Below are 18,049 nucleotides of genomic sequence, written 5' to 3' on the forward strand. Positions count from 1 at the left end.
AAGAAGAAACACACCAAGGCACATCATAATTACATTAGCCAAGGTAAAAAAATGAAGGAGAGAATCCTAGAAGCAGCAAGAGATAAGGGGACAGTCACCTACAAAGGAGTTCCCATTAGACTGTCAGCTGATTTCTCAAAAGAGATCTTGTAGGCAAGAAGGGGCTGGAAAGAAGTATTCCAAGTCATGAAAGACAAGGACCTATATCCCAGATTACTCTATCCAGCAAAGCTTTCATTTAGAATGGAAGGGCAGATACAGTGCTTCTCAGATAAGGTCAAGTTAAAGGAGTTCATCATCACCAAGCCCTTATTTTATGAAATGTTAAAGGGACTTATCTAAGAAAAGAAGATAAAAAAAACATGTATAGTAAAATGACAGCAAACTCACAATTATTAACAACCACACCTAAAACAAAAACAAATTAAGCAAACGACTAGAACAGGAGAGGAACCACAGAAATGGAGATCACATGGAGGGTTAGCAACAGGGGAGTGGGAGGAGGAGAGAGGGGGAAAAGGTACAGAGAATAAGGAGCATAGATTGTAGGTTGAAAATAGATAGGGGGAGGGTAAGAATAGTATGGGAAATGTAGAAGCTAAAGAACTTATAAGTATGACACACGGACATGACTAAAGGGGGGGATATAGGTGGGAGAGGGTGTGCAGGGTGGAGGGGAGTGAAGGGGGGAAAATGGGACAACTGTAATAGCATATTCAATAAAATATATTAAAAAAAAGAATTATCAAAATGTAGTTCCTGACCAGAAGGCCTTACATTTTATATAGATGCATACATGCATGTAGGTGTAAGGAATAAAATGCATGGAGAGGAAAAAGGCAGCAGAGTCTAAAGTTAGTCTAAAGACTAACGTAAAATAAGTAACTTTTACAGGGCAGAACAAAATATGACCCTGCTAAGAGGGGAGCTGGGCTCTGTGCAGTGGCCCAGTCCCCACTGGAAAGGACTGGGGTGGCTTTTCACATGCGTGCAGTCCAGGCAGGGCCTCTGTGACTGAGCTCTGCAGTCTCAGTGACTGTAACTCAGGTACCGTCTGGAGAAACCCGCAGCGCCCCCCCCAGCCTTCCCCTAGCCTGTGAGCTCCAGGGGGGTAAGCACCCTCCTCAAGCACCTCAGACACCCCGCAGAGAGTGCCTTTGGTACCCAAAGTTCCCCTACACAGTTCTCACAACACGCTCAGTTTTGCCAACCGTGATGATGGTCTAAACGCCTCAAAGGCCATACATATCTTGGGATGGATGATGCCACAGTTTGGAGGGTTCAAAAGGATTTATGACACCCAAACAGAACAAAGAACTATATTTCCAAAGTAAAAAAAAAAAAAGAACAAAGGCCATTAATATGGAAACAATTTCAAAATTCAACATCTCAAAAAGAAAACTTAGCTGAATGGAATTCTGTCCCAAGCTAGGTTTTTCCTGCTGGCTTTTCTTATTTTCATAATACAAGTAATGGTTTTCAAATTACACATGAGAAAAACAATTTTTTATGGGTGGAAGGGTGTCTTTTCCACCACTGTAAGCTGTGAATAAGACTGAGGTGAATGTTTTTCTTTTCAAAACAATATAATTAGTTTTTATTCTATTTTCAAAGTGTTACTCAAGGGTATAACTTAAAAGAATAAAATTAAAATGAACCAATTATGCAAGGATTATGATTACAGATACATTTTGAAACTTTTTAATGTAAGCTTTTAACAGACTGTATTTATTTTTTAGAACATCAGCAAACTGGATTTTCAAAGTTAGGATGGATTCACAGATCTTGTTAAGCTTAAAAAAAAATCTATTAGTGATATAAAATATGAGCTCCAAATAGATAAACTCATTCACTCTAACCACAGTAATCACAACTTATAAGTCTTCTTAAAGACCATTTCAAATCATCCATTTGTTTTACAAGCTAATAAAACAGGTGAGTCTATTTTGGCTTAGAAGTCATAAATGATCTGAAAGTCACCAGGTAACCAGGATCTAGCCAGATCATAAGAAATATGGGTCAGTAAATACCAACAACAAATAAATAAAACTGATCTTTACACGCAGCACTGTGTTCAGTAATACTTGAACAGTCCAAGGCAGTTTTCTGAGTGCAGTTTCTACAAGCACGACATTGCATCCATTGAAGAACTCGTACTCCATCCCTGCCGGCTCTAATATGCAGGTAAGGCGAAAGACAGGCCTAAGACATTAACACTAAGAGCAGCAAATATACAAGGCCCTCCACTTAAAAAGTCACCTAGGGTCCGTCTGTTTGTTTCAAGAGAGAGGAGCAGGGAAAGAGATAGGGAAAAAGAAACATTGATGTGAGAGAGAAACATGGATTGGTTACCTCTTGTATGCTCTCCGACCAGGGACCCAGTCTGAACCTGCAACCTAGGCATTGCCTCAACCAGGAATTGAACTCGTGACCTTTTGGTTTATGGGATGATGATGCTCCAACCAACTGAGCCACACCAGTCAGGTTGTCACCTCAGTTTTAAGATCCGCCCCCCGCTGCAACCGGCCCCCGCAACACCAGCACCAAAAGTTTCTTACGTGCAAATTTCTTAACTGCTTCACTTACACAAGGGAATCGGTCAATCTTTCTTAGATTACTCCAATAAAAACTGGACCACTGACAAAACATCCATACAGTTTAGATTATCAGCATGAAGAGATTCAAGCCTCTGACCCATTTTAATGGGAACAAACCCCCTACATGGGAATAACTATAGGATCACAGCACTTGCCACCAAAATGCAGTGCCTGCTAAATCTGCATCTACTCGAGGACAAGTTATTAGGAAAAAAGGTATGGCACTTAAATGTCTGTCCTTTTACTCAGTCTTGCCAGCCTCCAAGTATTTACATTTCTTATTCATATATAAATGTGTACCAGTGAAAGGAACACCTGAAAACACTGTAGTATTAAATACGGAAACTTCATATTAATAAGGTCAGTCTTTCAAATAAAAAGGTTTCTATTAAAAACAAATAGGTTCTAGCCTAGCCTGACTCACAAACTATGACTGTGTATCACACAAGGTAAAGAGGGGATAAAAGTTTTTATATGAAATATGACAGGAGTTACAACTGTGTTTCTAGGGAAAACTAGGAAACTGGAAAAGGGAAGCTGCATTAAGAAATTCTATTATTGGTAATGAAAATAAGCTCAGATACTTTTCTATGTGTTTGAAAAATTTGCAATAATTTGCAAAACAAAATCAAATCCTAAATAGTGAAACAATTTGTAACTTTAATAGAATAAAAATAACATTATTTTAAGAATGAACATGACACACAGGCTTAGGATCCTGCCAAGTCTTTCTTACTGTAAACAGCAGTGCTTCCTAAACTGTACTGTGCATGCAAATCACCTGAGGAGCTTATTAAAATGCAGATTCTGGTCCAATAGGAATGGGCAGAGCCTGGGAGTCTGTAATTTTCACAAACTCCAGGTGATGTGATGACACTGGTCCAAGATCCACACCGGAGCAATGAGGACACACAGCACACTGTCCGCAGTATCGCTATGTGGCTATGACACGTTTGTCCTCAACAGTACCAACTTATTCGGGAAGTCCATGCTTTGTTATGTAACATCAGATTAAGTACTAATGAGGCTAGAAAACTGTTTACATAAGGTTATAATCTGAAGTTAAATAAAACTTCATGCTGAACATTCAAATTGAATGCTGGAGTCATTTTTAACCTCTTAATATTAACAGAATCTTGATTACTCAGTCTTAAAGCCCTTTCTCAATAGGAATTATTCTTTGTTGGGAGAATACGCTCTATGCAAAAAATTATTTTGCCTGAAGAAGTAAACAATTAATATTCATCAGTTTGTACTTATTTAACAGAACTCATTCCCAAAAATGTGGCTGAGAAAGGTGGTTGATTTTCATGTTATTTCTCAAATTAAAATTTTAAATCTCTAATACTTTTACATGCTACCACCCAAAGTTAAAAAAACAAAACAACAATAAAAACCCAAATATCAAAACCATTTACCTCTTCCCTGGGCTCTTGGTCCCAGTTTTAAAAAGTGACACATTTTCAATAGAGAAAATCAAGATAAAAGACAGGCTGCCATTTTCAGAAGTCACTTTCAACTCCTGGTTTTCAGTCTTACTACAAGACTGGATTATTACAAGAGCCTTCTCTCTGCTCTCCATGGTGTTCATGCTGCTCAGCAACATTCTGGACCTCAGCTTAGATGCTTTCATTTCTCTTTAAAAGTCTTCAGGGGGGACCTGACCAGTGTGGCTTAGTTGGCTGGGTGTTGTCCTGCAAACTGAAATGTTGCCAGTTCAATTTCCAGTCAGGGCACATGCTTGAGTTGTGGGTTTGGTTCCAGGTCAGGGTGCGTAAGAGAGGCAACCAATCAATGTTCCTCTCCTTTTCTCCTCCCCTTCCCCTCTATCTAAAAATAAATACATAAAGTCTTTTTTAAAAAGCCTTCAGGAGGTCCCCAAATGCACTCTTTGGAGAGAATGCAAGGTCCCCCGAAGTCAACCTGCAAGCCATAATTCTGGCCTAACTCCTATCGCATCTCCTCATGCAACCTCCTCCCCAGCCACACTTATGCACTGGCTGGGCACATTTTTGCCATTTCCTGTCTCCGTGCCTTTGTGTGTGATATTTCCTACAGCTGGAAAGCCACTTTTCCTCCACCCTCTCAACCATGGCCTGACAAAAAAATGCATCCTCCCTTCAAAATTCAGTTCAAACGCCACACCTCCAAAGGGCCTTCCAGAAGCCCCCAGCCTTTGTGCTGAGGGGCCTGAACCTTCACCAAGGAGGGCCCTGAGCACCTGCAAATGGTTCATCTTCCCTGCTGAAACGCTGGCTCCCTGCAGGGCACGATGGCACCTTGGTTCCCTCTGTTGACACCCTACCCATTACAGTGCTCAGCGTGTATACACAATTTCAAAAAACTGAACTATATGGAATGTTTAGCTCTGAAAATGCGAAGTGGGAGAAAATGATCTAGTATAGAAAATACTAATGAATCAGCAACTGGGTTTACAAATAACATGAGCTTAATTTCGATTGGGCTAGGAGCTCAAAAATAAGACTACACAGATGAGAAAGGTAGCTAAGGATGAACACTTTTTCACCTTCTCCCTCCACAGGCTAATTACAACTCTGAGGGCACCTTCTCTCTCTACAAAGTCAGAGCAGATCAAATTGTCATCGCACTAATGTTAGCTGCATGTGAGACAGGTCACTGAGTAAGTGCTCCCTGTCTCCGATCCAACGCTGGCTAAATTTGTCTGAGCAACAGCAGATAGAGAGAGCCACACATGAAGGCCAGCCAGGACTCAAGGGTCGATCATCCAGGTGTCAGACATGGGAAGTCTTGGTTCAAGCAACACAAACATGTTTTTGGGGTAAAAGAAAATGAATGTCACTGTCACCTGAATAATCATCTCATGATTTTGAAGAAAACTGCAATGTGTATAAAAATCACACAAAACATAATTTTTGGAACACCCATGACTTTGTATTATTCTTAACATGGCTCCCCTCCTGGTAATTTAAAGTCAGCTCTACCTGGGCTCTCGTTTCATCAGGTGTGACTTTAGCATCAGAAAGCGTGCAACTCGCCAGCCCAGAGCCCCCGCAGTTCTGAAAGCAGCACCCCGGGGGGCTTGGCTCCACTCATCCTCCCAGAGCTCAGCGAGGGGACACTCGCTGTGATTTACACACATGTACTCACTCCCCAGACTCTGCTGTGGTTTGGGTCCAGTCATGTCGTAAGAGAGAAATGCACAGCCAAGGGGAATCTGATACGCTCGACAAAGATTCGTTACTATATTTTACTACTAATCATACATCTAAGAATACTGAGGGAGGCAAATGGTTATAGAAAAAGATAATAAGCTACAGGATGTCTGTACAACCATGACACTAAATATTTAAAACTTGCGGTTATTCTCTTGGGTACCATGAGGTTAACATGTAATATTCACTCAACTAAACCTCTATAAACAGTTGGTTTTCCACAATCACAGCCACTATTCCCACTTCAGTGGGCAGCAGTGCTCAGAGAAAAGCCAGATTCAGCGCCTGTGTAATAAACACCAGAAACCAAAAGAGCTGTGAGAGCTGTTTATGCCCAGGCCCCCCAGGAACCTGTGTCTGCAGAGCTCACTGAGGGGACCGGCAAGAATGCAAGCCTCCTCAACAAAGCTGCAAGCCAGAACGCACCCCTTAAACTAGGCGCTGCCCTCCACTCCTTCCCCGTTGTTCAACTGAAAGGGTTTTTGGCAAGGTAGATTAATGAGAAACAGGTCATTTCTTTTTATACAAACTCAATTTTTCTACAAGTGGAAAATAATTCTGTACTTTCACAGCATGTAGCTACTCTGCGTAGTATTGGGGGTAGACGAGAAGAACAGTCATTTTCAAGTATTTTTAGGCACTCCTTATAAACAGTGCCTCATTTAAATTCAGCCTGTAAGACAGGCTGTCTTACAGACACAGACACTAAAGGGAGAGCAGCGGATAACGGAGGCTCCAGAGCAGGTAGGCAGCAAAGGTGGCCAGAGCCATCACTGTGCTCTTGGCACGGCAACAGCCCAAGTGTGCAAACATTTTACAAAGATTGTGTGTAGCACCTACAAAATTCTCACTCAAAGAAACACCATTTTTGAGAAAGCAATTTCCCAGTCCCCGTCAGGATTTGCCCTGAACTCCCCAAAACAGCGCACAGTCAGAAGAGATCGGCACGTACTACAGTTACTGGTGAGACCAAGAATAGAGCACGGGCCTGCTGCCCCGCACCCAGGCCCAGTCAGGCATGTTCTTTGGATGCTGACACCCTTCTGAAGTTTCAAGTCAGTTGAGAATAGCAAAGAAATGAGTTAATAATTCTGTTAAATAGAAGAGAATGTGGCAAGTATCTACGGATTTGCTATAAAAAGAGGCATGACCACATGAAGATTTCTACCAAGGAAGTTTTCAACCAAGAACACTGGTGCCTGCATATTTCCTCATCTTCCACAGCAAAAATGAAAAAGAACCTTTGCCCTTCCCTCGCCGTGAGTTGTGAATGATTAGCTTGCTCATGTAGATAACTAAGGAAAACATGAGTGCCTCTCCCAGCTGATTAGAATACTTACAGATTTACCCTACTACCAAACTCCTCCAATCCTACGCAAAAGACACACAGACACCAGGGACAGTTAGCCTATGTCAGCCATAATAAATCTTCTGGTGCCGCAAACAACGGTCCCATTAGCGCCAATAGCCCTGCCCCGAAGAGGCCAGAAGAGGCCGAAACAGGACGGCTGCTGGGTGCTACGTAAGTGAAGAGAGAGCCATGTGACTGGGAAACGGGGGCCGGCGGAGAAGTGATGAGGAAGGGCCCCAGGAAAGAGGCGCCTGGGAAAGACCGGAGAGCCAGTTCCAAGAGTTGACTTCCTAACTCCTCTGCGGTGAGAAAAGGCTCCTTACTGAGTCTGACACCATCGATAAGGAACCATGAGCAAGAAGAAAAACAGAGTCAAAGACTCTTACCTAGGTTACCGAGGTTTCTGCATGGGAGTTAAAACTAGATAAAATTGGCATTTCCAAATGCTAGACAGTAAATTTTAGGATTAATGCTTAATCTTGCTATTGTCGATGTTTTTTAATATAGAAAGATAAAGCTGTTGTCAAGTGATACTTTGTATCAGATTCTTCATGGTTCGAGAATTTTAGGGAAGCACAGGGGTAGGTAACACTTGAGTTGAGAGGTTATGAGGTAGCCCTTCACATCAAGTCAAAGCTACTCATTGATGTCTCTCAATTTCACCCCAATTTAGCCAAACCAAAATTCCTACACTTGGGTAAAGGCATTTTACTTTTTAAAAGTACCTATCAATCTTCAAATAACTGAAATCCTCAAAAAACTTCCCTTCACTGTTCTCCATTCATCACTTCTTTCCAATTTGTTCTGGAAAGAGCAAAAAATAAGTTGGTTTTATGGATTGATTACATAATCAATTTATTTTAATGTATGTGAACAGTTCTCTCTCTTTTTACCACTCTTAAAATGACTCATCTCTCAGCATATTCAGGTATATAACAAATATTAAAAGTTTAATCTAGTTATGATTGATGATGCAAACCACCGATTTAAAGGAGGCTATACCTGAAATCTCAGAACCCGTCTTCCCTGTTATGTTATCATTGTTCTTAAGGTTCTATACAGAAAGTGTCTAGAAACAGTTCATTAAAAGAAAAAAAGAATAAAAGAATAAAAACTGAATAAGAAAAAATCAATAAACACCCAATCAGAAAACCAAAAGAACAAATAAAACCAAACAACCTACCTATTTTTATAATGAATATTCTTCCTCCATCTCCCTCTTCCACTCCTGGAGAAAACGTCTAAATATTCACCCCCACCGCAAGTCTTGAAGAACACTTGCAGAGACTGGACCCTGCCTCAGCCACAGATACTGTGAAGTGTCTGGTTCTGCTCCACCCTGCACCTCCCCTACTCCTTAGCCTAGCCAGAGGAGGACACTCCCCAACCCACCTCCAGTAGCACCTGGAGGAAATTACAGATAAGTGAGACAGGATCCCTTGACAATATTCTCTTCACACAACTTTACTCTGAAGTTTCCTTAGCAAACCCTCCCACCCCAAGTTTAGTAAGAGTACTCAACAGATCTGACTCTCAGTTTTGTGAAATACTATAGGAATTTTTTAAAGCCCCATTTAAGCAATTTATAACAATTCTCGTGCATCATCAAATGAAAAGTACAAACTTTTAGGGCTGGAAAATTGAAGAGTTAAAGCTACTCTTCAAACCACTGTAACATTAAATACAGAAAAAGTCCCAACAGAATTCAAAGTATACGAGCTACAAACCACATCAACCAAATCTGAACTAGTGATAAACGACATTTCCTATTCCAGCCACTGTATTTAAAATTAGATGTTAACTTCCCAAAACCCGACACCCACTCCCACCCCTCAACTTAACCCTCTGTTGCCGAAGACCTGTTTGTTCTGACAACAGAGGGCCACTTTCTTCAGGAAATAGGCATAATCTGCCACTCACTGTCTAGAATCCTGAGCTAGAACTAAACGTGCAGGAAGTGAAATGAGTAGGATGTTGAAGGCCAGTCCGAACCCGAGCACAGCACAGGGTTAAAGGGAACCATTTCATAAGATCGAGTGTGGAGAAGCAGCAGGAGCAAAGAGGAAAAAATCGAGTTACATAAAGTCCAATTGTACTCACTGTTTCCTTATTGGGAAGCAGCTCCTTTCGGATTCTGAAGAAGTTCTTGCCGTACTGCCTGAGCCCCTTAACGAAACGTTTCTGTAATAAAAAGAAACAACAAATGGGATGTAAAAACCAAAAACAAAACAGGATGTCAGCAAAGATATCTGCAATCAGCAGAATAACCACGGCAACAACAAAAAAGTCTTAGCCAGGGAATGCCACTGGGCTCGGACTCCGACGGGACCCCCACCAGGGCAGGCCCCCCACAGCTCTCCTCAGCCGGGAGCCCACACCCCCCACAGGCTTAGGCAAGGGCGTCTATGTTGAGGCTCGGCAGCAATCTGTGCCCTCGGTGCTACCGCCGGTCTACGCACTGGCTCACCGAGGTATAAACAACAAACACACTCCGGGTTCCAGTACGACAGGACGACTGCCTTCCGCCTCAGAGCCAGGCTTCCCCGAGTGCCGAGCAGAAGGGAGAACACAGAACCACACCTGGAGACTTTCCTCCAGAAGGGCACCCCAGAGGACTGCAAGGCCCTCTCCTTAACCCGAGGAATTCGCTAGGAAGGCGCCGACATCAGAAGCCCACTGGGAGCCTCAGCACTAGTTGGCCTGCCCCACCATCTCCGTCACGAAAAGCCACTCCAGGACACCAAATAAAGAACCATCAGCACCCCTTCCTTCTTCCCGAAGCCCCTCACCGCCCCCTTCCCCCCCACCCCCCATTTCCTTAGCAGTCTGGAGACTTTCACGTCGTCCCAGGGCTCCCAGGCAGCCCGTCCCCGCCCCAGTGGGGGCAGCCCCCCCCCTCCGCCCCTGCTCCCCGGCTCCCACCTCGGGCTTGGGGCCCGAAGCCTGGTCCTGCGCGGCCGACCTGCCACTGCACGTCCCGGCGGGGTGGGCGCCGGTGGCCAGGCAGCCACAGGTACGCGGGGCCGGCGCCGAGGACACTTAGGGTCCGGAGCAGCGAGAGGCCGCGCCTGTCACCCGCCCCTGGCTCCAAAAACCGCAGGCAGAAGGCAGCCAGGGTGGCTCGGCGTGTGACCGAGGCGGGCCGCGCAGCGCGGGGCGCAGGGCGCGGGGCTGGGGCCACCGCTGCCACCGGGGGAGGAGGCTGGAGCAGCGCGCAGAGCCCAGCGCGGCCGGGCGGCTGCAAAAGGCGGCCTGGATTGCCGCGCTGCCCGCCGGCCCGCAGTCCGGCCCCCGCCCCGGGGCTCTGCGCCAGAGCCTCCCGGGACCGGGCGCCGCTCTCTCGGGCCCTTCCTTCTGAACAGCAGAAGTAAATCCCGGCGCCGAAGCACAGAAACTTCCTCCCGACCACTGCGCGAGCGAGCAGAGGGCGCCTACCGGGCTGGGGCCGCGCCGGGGCCCGGGCCCCGTCCCAGGCCGCTCCTTCTCCAGTCCCCCCTCCAGGCGGGCAGAGTCAGCAGCGCCGCCGCCAGCCGTCCACCAGCCCTGGGCCGCGCAATGGGAGGCCAGCCCGACGACCCCGTGGTCCCTTCCGGCCGGTATTGTGGGCGGCTGCTCCCAGCGGCCCAGGCATTAGGCTGCACCTCGCAAGGCCCGGTTCACCGCGAAATCACCGCGGAAGCTTCCCAGCCAATAAATCACCTGCCCACCGGGAGGAGGGTCCCTCCCACTCCCCGGGTTTGAGACCCGCCGGGCAAATTAAGTGAGGAGCCAGGCTTGGCCCGCAGGGCTGATCTGCAACCTCCTACTCCCGTCCTGGAGGCTCTGCATTTTCAGATTTCAGCCCTTTCTAAGATGACTCATCATGTCAGTTTTCAATCTAATTCTTGTACCTCAAAGGAAAAGTCTGTCAAGGCACAAAACAGGAGCAAGCCCTGGTCTAGTCTGGGAAAGAGTGACCTCGGTTACTTAACAGAAGTATCCTTCTTAGGATCAACTTGCATCCCTGACTACCTGCAAGGCATCTCCCCTGGGGGTATGGCGAGGGAGGAGCTGCCCTGCCCTCAAGGAGCTCCGCGGCAGACAGGTAAACACATCAATCTCTGGGCCCTCAGAAAAGCATCAGAGGAACAAAGGGCTGTGGGTGGGGCTAGGAGGAGGAAGCGATCTACACTGCCAGAGTCTTAGAGGAAGTGACAAGGAAGAGCAGGAGCCCGCCAGGTGCGCTCAGCGGGGCTTCAGGCAGAGGTGTCAGTCAGGAGGGGGATCAGAACATTCCGGGAACTGCGAGGAGGACCGGGTGCACAGAAAGGAGTGCAGTGGGTAAGACTGGAGTGGCAGGAGAGGATCAGGTTGCAGAGAGCCTTCCAGGCCCAACCGAAGACTTATGGTCTTCATTGTGGGTGGGCAGAGAAGTCCAAGCGCCAGTGGTCCGTGAAAAGAGACTGGGTAAGAACTGCTCCAGTGGCAGTGTGGCTGTGGCCTAGGGACAGACGGGCTGCAACAGAGAGACTAGTTAAAGAGGCTGGTGATGTAACCCAGGTGTGCGATGAGAAAGGCCCAAATTCAACCTCGGCCACCAGAATGAATGCTTCTTCATGCACTCTTTTAAGTATTTCCTGAGTACCCAGCACTGGGAAGAATTTAAAAGTGGCCATGGACCTGTATTAAAATTGACTCACCTCTGGCAGGTAAGAGAAGTGTGTATGGAGTCATCCCAGAACAGTCTGAGACTCAATTCAGCCAAGCATGGAGTAGCGAAGCGCAGCCCGGCAGCCAAGAGGGGTGGACTGTGCAGTCTAGAACACCTTCCCCACGACGGTGAGGCGGGGCCAGGCAGCAAGAACAGACAGAATGTGCGGAGGTGGAGGGGGTCTGGAACGCCCGCCATGAAAGGCAGAGGCGGAGGATGAGAACTGGTTACAGGACAAGAGAGTTTACACAAAGTTGAGGTGGGTGACCCCGCACGAGTCAGAGGGTGGCATGCCAGGACCATGCGATCTGAAGGTGGGCTAGATGCCAAAGGACACAGAACAGGTTCACTAGGAGAGGCGGGCACAAATGGGGGCGGCATCTGAAGAAGGCTGACTCTGGCACATCAGGTTAATGTGGTGGGGCGAGCAAACTTGAGTTCAGATTCTGATTCTGCTCCCTGTTATGATGTAATACCCTGAACATCATCCATTCAAGTAATAGTTATTAAGTACCTACTATATGCTAGGATCTTACATATATTAATTTAATATTGTTATAACCTACAAATAAGTATTATTATTATCTCCATTTTATGTTTTAAAGCTTATTTATTTATTTTTAGAGAGAGGGGAAGGGAAGGAGAGAGAGGAAGAGAAACATCAATGTGTGGTTTCCTCTCGAGTGCCCCTACTGGAACCCTGGCCTGCAACCCAGGCACATGCCCTGAACTGGGAATTGAACCATGACCCTTTGGTTCACAGGCCCACACTCAATCCACTGAGCTACACCGGCCAGGGCTATTATCTCCATTTTAAAGACAAGGAAGCTGAGGCACCGATGGTTATGTAATTAGACCAAAGTCACCCAACACCTCAGAGGAAAAGACAGAATTCAAACCCAGGCTCCAAAATCCATGCCCTGTACTGCCACACTTTCTGTAAAATGGAGGTAAGAGTCTACAGATACAACCATTTCCAGTCATAGCACCATTATCTGTGACCCTGCCTTTTCTTGCAGCCCAACATCAAATCACCAAGTCTTCAGTACTCTTCCTAAGAAAGGTCTCTGAATACCCTCCTTTCTTCCCCAGTGCTAGCCCGGGTCAGGCCCTTATCTCCCTCTCCTCCTAGCTAGCCCATTAACCCAGCCCCCAAACCCAGCCGTTTACTGGCCTCTGCAAGGAATTTTTCATAGCCGCCAAGTTAACCATGAGCCCTCTCTCATCCTGCCCCTTTGCCCTACCTAAGTAGCTGTTTGACCTATTCAGAGTATACCCCTTTGCCACTAGTTCAGGGCACTCCAGGATCCTGCTGCTGTCTAACTTTTTCACCAGACATCCAGTGATGCCAATTAGCCCACATTGCAACTGTCTGAACTCTGGACTCTCTTTTCTACAACTCTACAGCCTACGCAAGATATTTCCAGTTTACCTCAAGCCCAAGTTCAAACCCCTTCCACTCCAAAATGAAATTTCCCTGACCATTCCCTCCCATTCGTGTGGCATTTCTTTATTTGTATAAAGGCTCGTGTACTGATAGAGTCTACATGCTCCGAAACACAGGCACTGTATCTAATACCTCTTTGCCTTCTGACAGCATTAGGCAGTTGGAGCTCCCATGTCTTTGATATGTAAGTGAGATAAATCATGAAATGAGGAGCCTGGGCTAGGGTGGTCACAGTGGAAACAGACTGTTAAAAGTCAAAGGGTTCATTCTGAACTGTGATAACAGAGTTGACTTTCTCGGCTCCATGACACAAAACTCTCCTGATTTTCCTCGTATCACCTGGCTTAATTCTCTATTCAACCTCTAAATGTTAGGGCTTCCCAAGGCTTTGTTCAAGGCTTTCTGCTCTCCAAACTCCCTCCCAATACTACCTCCCACTGCACCCGGGGCTTTAAATATCATCCAAGACGCTCACGACTATTTCTAAGGCTAAATCTATGGTCCAAGCCCATTGGGAACACTTGCTTGAATGTCTCAGACATTTCAAATTAACTGCTTTCAGAAACATGATTTTGACATCTGGTGGTGAACACAGACCACTTCTGTCAATGTATTTCAATGACTATGCTATCAAATGCAAAGTACCATTGGCTCCACTTTGAAAAAAAAAAGGAAGTAAAAGCTTCATGTGGCCTTCACTGTTACTTCTCTATGGAAACCCACAAGGCCTCAAAACTGGTAAAACATCTGCTTCTCAGAGACCAGCCTTTACCTTGTGGTTTACCAGAAATGGAGAGTAAGTAGCCTTTAAAATCGAAACCAAGCCAATCCACTCAGAGCAGTCAATGATTATGTCAATATGTTAAATAGGCTTTCTGAGGCTGTAATCTCCCTTCTCTCTATTAATTCATCTCTCTTCAAATGAAGACCTTACTTTAACAATTAACTCTACTGACTTCAAAATATACAGCTATAGGCATACCTTGGAGATACTGCGGGTTGGGTTCCAGACCACCACAATAAGCAGGTATTATAGTGAGTGAGTTGGAATCTTTTTGTTGGTAGAGGGTCTTGCCTTCTATTTGTATTTTTAAAAAGGGGGGAGGGGCCTGGCCAACATCTGTGAAGTACAATAAAGCAAAGCACAATAAAATGTGGTCTGCCTGTATGCTTAACTTCTGAACAACAGCACATAGACACGGTCTGTATCTTAGTGGTTGAGCTGAAATTTGGCATTGCTCGTGCTGAAATTCCAGGCCTCATGAATTATTTCTACGCCCCTTGGCTTTTCTGTCCCTGATGGCGTACAGATATTAGAATGCTAGGATGCCAAGGATGAAGGAGAAAGAAGACTGTGCTCATTTACAAGGCAATAATGTGGGCTGGGTCACAGCTCTGTGAGTCCAGCTGCCCCGCTTTTTACACTCCAGAGACCTGCAGTCCCGCCACTCTCTGGAGCACGAACTGAGGCCTTGGGGTGTCTGTTTCCGTTAACCTGACTGTGTGCCTTTGGGAGCACGAAACAAGTCCTCTTCTATTTCTGAATCCCCACAGCCAGATAAGATCCAAATATAAATATAAATTTATTTATGGCAAAGAGACTATTCTTTGCTTTGTTTTACAAACCTAAGTTGCGGCTGTGCTCTAGTCTTTATTTTATTTACTGAAATATATTTTGACATGTAACATTGTATAAAGTTGAGGTGTACCACACATTAATTTGATACACATATATTGTAATACAATTGCCATTGTAGTGATAATTAGAGCCTCTCTCATGTTACATAATTTTGCTCCAGTTTTCAGACAAATTCCTATCATTTTCTATTATTAAGCTAAAATTTCACATCATCATCAGGAGTCACCTACCTATGCATTCCTAACTGAGAGTATTTAATTCCTGGCTTCAAAAAAAAGTGAGTTACCTGAGCACAGTATTTATTGTTAAACTGGGTTTTAATAAAATCTGGAAAGCTCCATTTTTCATTTTTGGTAGAATGGAAAGAACATGAGATTCAAACTCAGAAGTCCTAGAATCTAGTCTGCTTTTCTGTTCCATAAAGGAAATTCTGACATGATTGTTTATAGACACAGCCGCTTTTGGAATGGGAGATACTTAATAGGAATAAACATAATTGGGTCAAAATGCAGTAACATTTTCTCTTATGATAAAGTAAACATTCAAAAGTTCCTGGTGCTGTTGCTGAGCCTGCCCCTGTCGGAGCCCCGTGAACCCTGTGCCCGTGGCCCACCCAGATGCTGACCCTCTGCACCCTCGGGATGGCCAGGTGGGCCCAGGGCAAACAGCCCCACCGTTCTGGGTCGTGACGAGAAATAGGTAGGGAAACACCACCTTGCACAACAGTGAAAACAGCCGACACGGCACAGCGCTAGGGCACGTCTTAAGGACTGCAGGTGCACCGACTCCATTTTAGAGGTGGAAACCTCCATTTCACAGATGGGAAAACTAACCATGTTACCAACCCCCTGGACCAGGAGGAGAGGATCGAGGTAGGAGAGACAAATGTAAACAGCTGGGAACCTCAGAGATGGAGTGAGGCCCAAGAATGGAGTCAAGGACAGGGCGCAGATCATGGGTCCAAAGGGCATCTGTTGCTAGGTTTGCATTTCAAGGTTTTAAGTGTTCCCCCCCAAATCTACAAATGTATAAGTAATCTACAAATGTACAAGGCTATATTCTTGTAACTTAACTTATTCTTGCCTCAGTTTATTCATCTAAGCTGGCAAAAAATATCTGCCTATCCATTTCAAAAATCTTTTCTGAACATCGAATTGGATAGCAAACAGAAGAGCACTAAAGTGGGAGTAAGTCCTTCAAAAAATAAGGTGTATTTATCTCCCTCATCTGCACATGAAACTCCCAACATGGTTCATCTCAAGGGCTGGATCTGCCCTGTGCCTGCAGCACAGAAGACAGGCAGGAAGATGGGTCTATGCTTCAGAAATGGCTAAAAGATAACTCCGCATTAACCCCTGGCTGAGCGCTTTCAAAATTAACTCCCTCTGGTGAATTTTAACTAGTGCATCACAGTCAGAAACTCACCAGGACTTCTGAAAAGCAACGTCTACTCAATCCTCTTACATAAGTGTTTGGAAAACACTGTCGGTATTAAAATGATTCCCACTGTGAAAATGGCTGCTCCTGCTCTACCCTGTTTTCTGCACAAAATTTTATGTTAATAACTGACTGGCTCCCAGGGGACTGAAGAACATGCATATCTGCAAGCACGCAAACCACAGCGTGCCCCCATCCCCTCTCCCGCCTTTGCTAGAGATGTACAAGTGTAAGCCCACAAGCCAGGCAGGGAGCATGAGGAGCATGCCCACTGCTCTTCTCAAAGTCGGGAGCAGCAGGATCATATCGAAGAGTGTCCTAAATGTGGGCCTATGTTAATGAGTAAGGTGAAAAAAAGAGAAGACTGATGCCAAGCAGAAGAAATGAAAGCCTTTCCAAACACACCGGGATTACACAATGCCTACCTACCTGCTCATCAATGGCTCTTTCTGAACAACTGCTAGATGAGAACTGATTGCATTTCATCTGTATAATCCTGTTTGTTACAGATTCCCGTCACCCCATATCTAAAACACTTCCTGCTGGAGGTATGCTACTGATGCCACTTTGAAAAGTATCATTTGGTTTTGGTTTTAATTATTTAACACACTGATGAAAGGGTAGCTGGGTAAGGCGTTACTTTTTGATTAACACCACCCAGAACCAACTTGTGTGGGAGGAGACTGCCAGCAACCATGGTGGGCGTTCCCAAGAGTTCTAGTACGCTGCTCCTCATCTCCGACTCCAGCTTTAAGTACACTTTGAATGTATTAGCATTATGCCAGGGTCACTACAGTAGTTATACCGGATTTCCAACTGTGTGTGAGGCCAGCACCCACAATCCTGGCATTGTTCAAGAGTCAACTGTAGTTAATAGTTTCACTAAACTAGTTATAGTTTTTTAAAAAGCAAACAGGATAACTAGTTAAAATAACAACCACAATTTTCCTGATGATTCTCATCTCTCATCTAGATCTGACATTTTTCCCTAGCTCAAACGTGCACCTACACTTTCTATTCAGAGTAACAGCTTCTGTTGTCTCTGAATACCATAATCTCAACATGGACAGTGATGGGTCCTAGGCCAAGTCCTCCTCAAGAGAAGTGTCACTGGACCCATTCTACAGATGAAAAAAACTGAAGTTTAGCTAAATTAAATACCCTGCCCTAATCCATAGTTAATCAGGAAGGGTAGAGAGTAAATGAGATTTCAAAATAGAATTACTTGAAATCTAGGTACAGAAATATTCCTTTCTATCTACTCATATCAGAGGAATTAAAGGTCATTATATTTTCTTTTAAAGAAACCTCAAAAGGAAATTTTACATACACATACTTGCTCTTTGAAGCAAAAGCATGTGTCAGAGGCTGTATGCTGTTAGAAATTTTCCCACAAAACAACTCGGAGAGTGCACAGTCCTGTCCTAAGTATCCACAGCCCCCGTGCAGCTCGCCACCTCTCTCGGGGCTCCCTCCGGCCTGGGTGTGAGATGGGCGCTGGGCCCACCACTGGCTACGCAGCCTCAGCAAGCAGAGGCTGTCTCTAGTGTCCACCCCCCCCCCCCCCGGCCCCGCCCCACTTGGAGCCGCAGCGAGGGAGGGAGGCCCTTCCTGTGCAGAGACAAGAGGACAGCTACACTCTTTCCTGAAGAGGCCCTTTAAGGAGCGATGTGTGCTGTCAATGGTCTTCTCTG

General features: G+C 45.4%; 1 protein-coding gene across 6 annotated transcripts in view; it reads right to left on the reverse strand.

Annotated features, from left to right (window-relative positions):
- Positions 1 to 18,049, reverse strand: part of RERE (arginine-glutamic acid dipeptide repeats) — a 397,572-nt gene that overhangs the window by 47,874 nt on the left and 331,649 nt on the right. For all 6 annotated transcript variants that reach the window (XM_045858989.1, XM_045858987.1, XM_045858988.1 and 3 more), the window contains one exon: positions 9,243 to 9,323. In XM_045858989.1, coding sequence (XP_045714945.1) covers positions 9,243 to 9,323 — 81 coding nt within the window. The remainder of the gene's footprint in view (positions 1 to 9,242; positions 9,324 to 18,049) is intronic.

Source organism: Phyllostomus hastatus, unplaced genomic scaffold, assembly GCF_019186645.2.
Source record: "Phyllostomus hastatus isolate PE091 unplaced genomic scaffold, TTU_PhHast_1.1 phas_scaffold_182, whole genome shotgun sequence".
In the NCBI taxonomy this organism is placed as follows: Eukaryota; Metazoa; Chordata; class Mammalia; order Chiroptera; family Phyllostomidae; genus Phyllostomus; species Phyllostomus hastatus.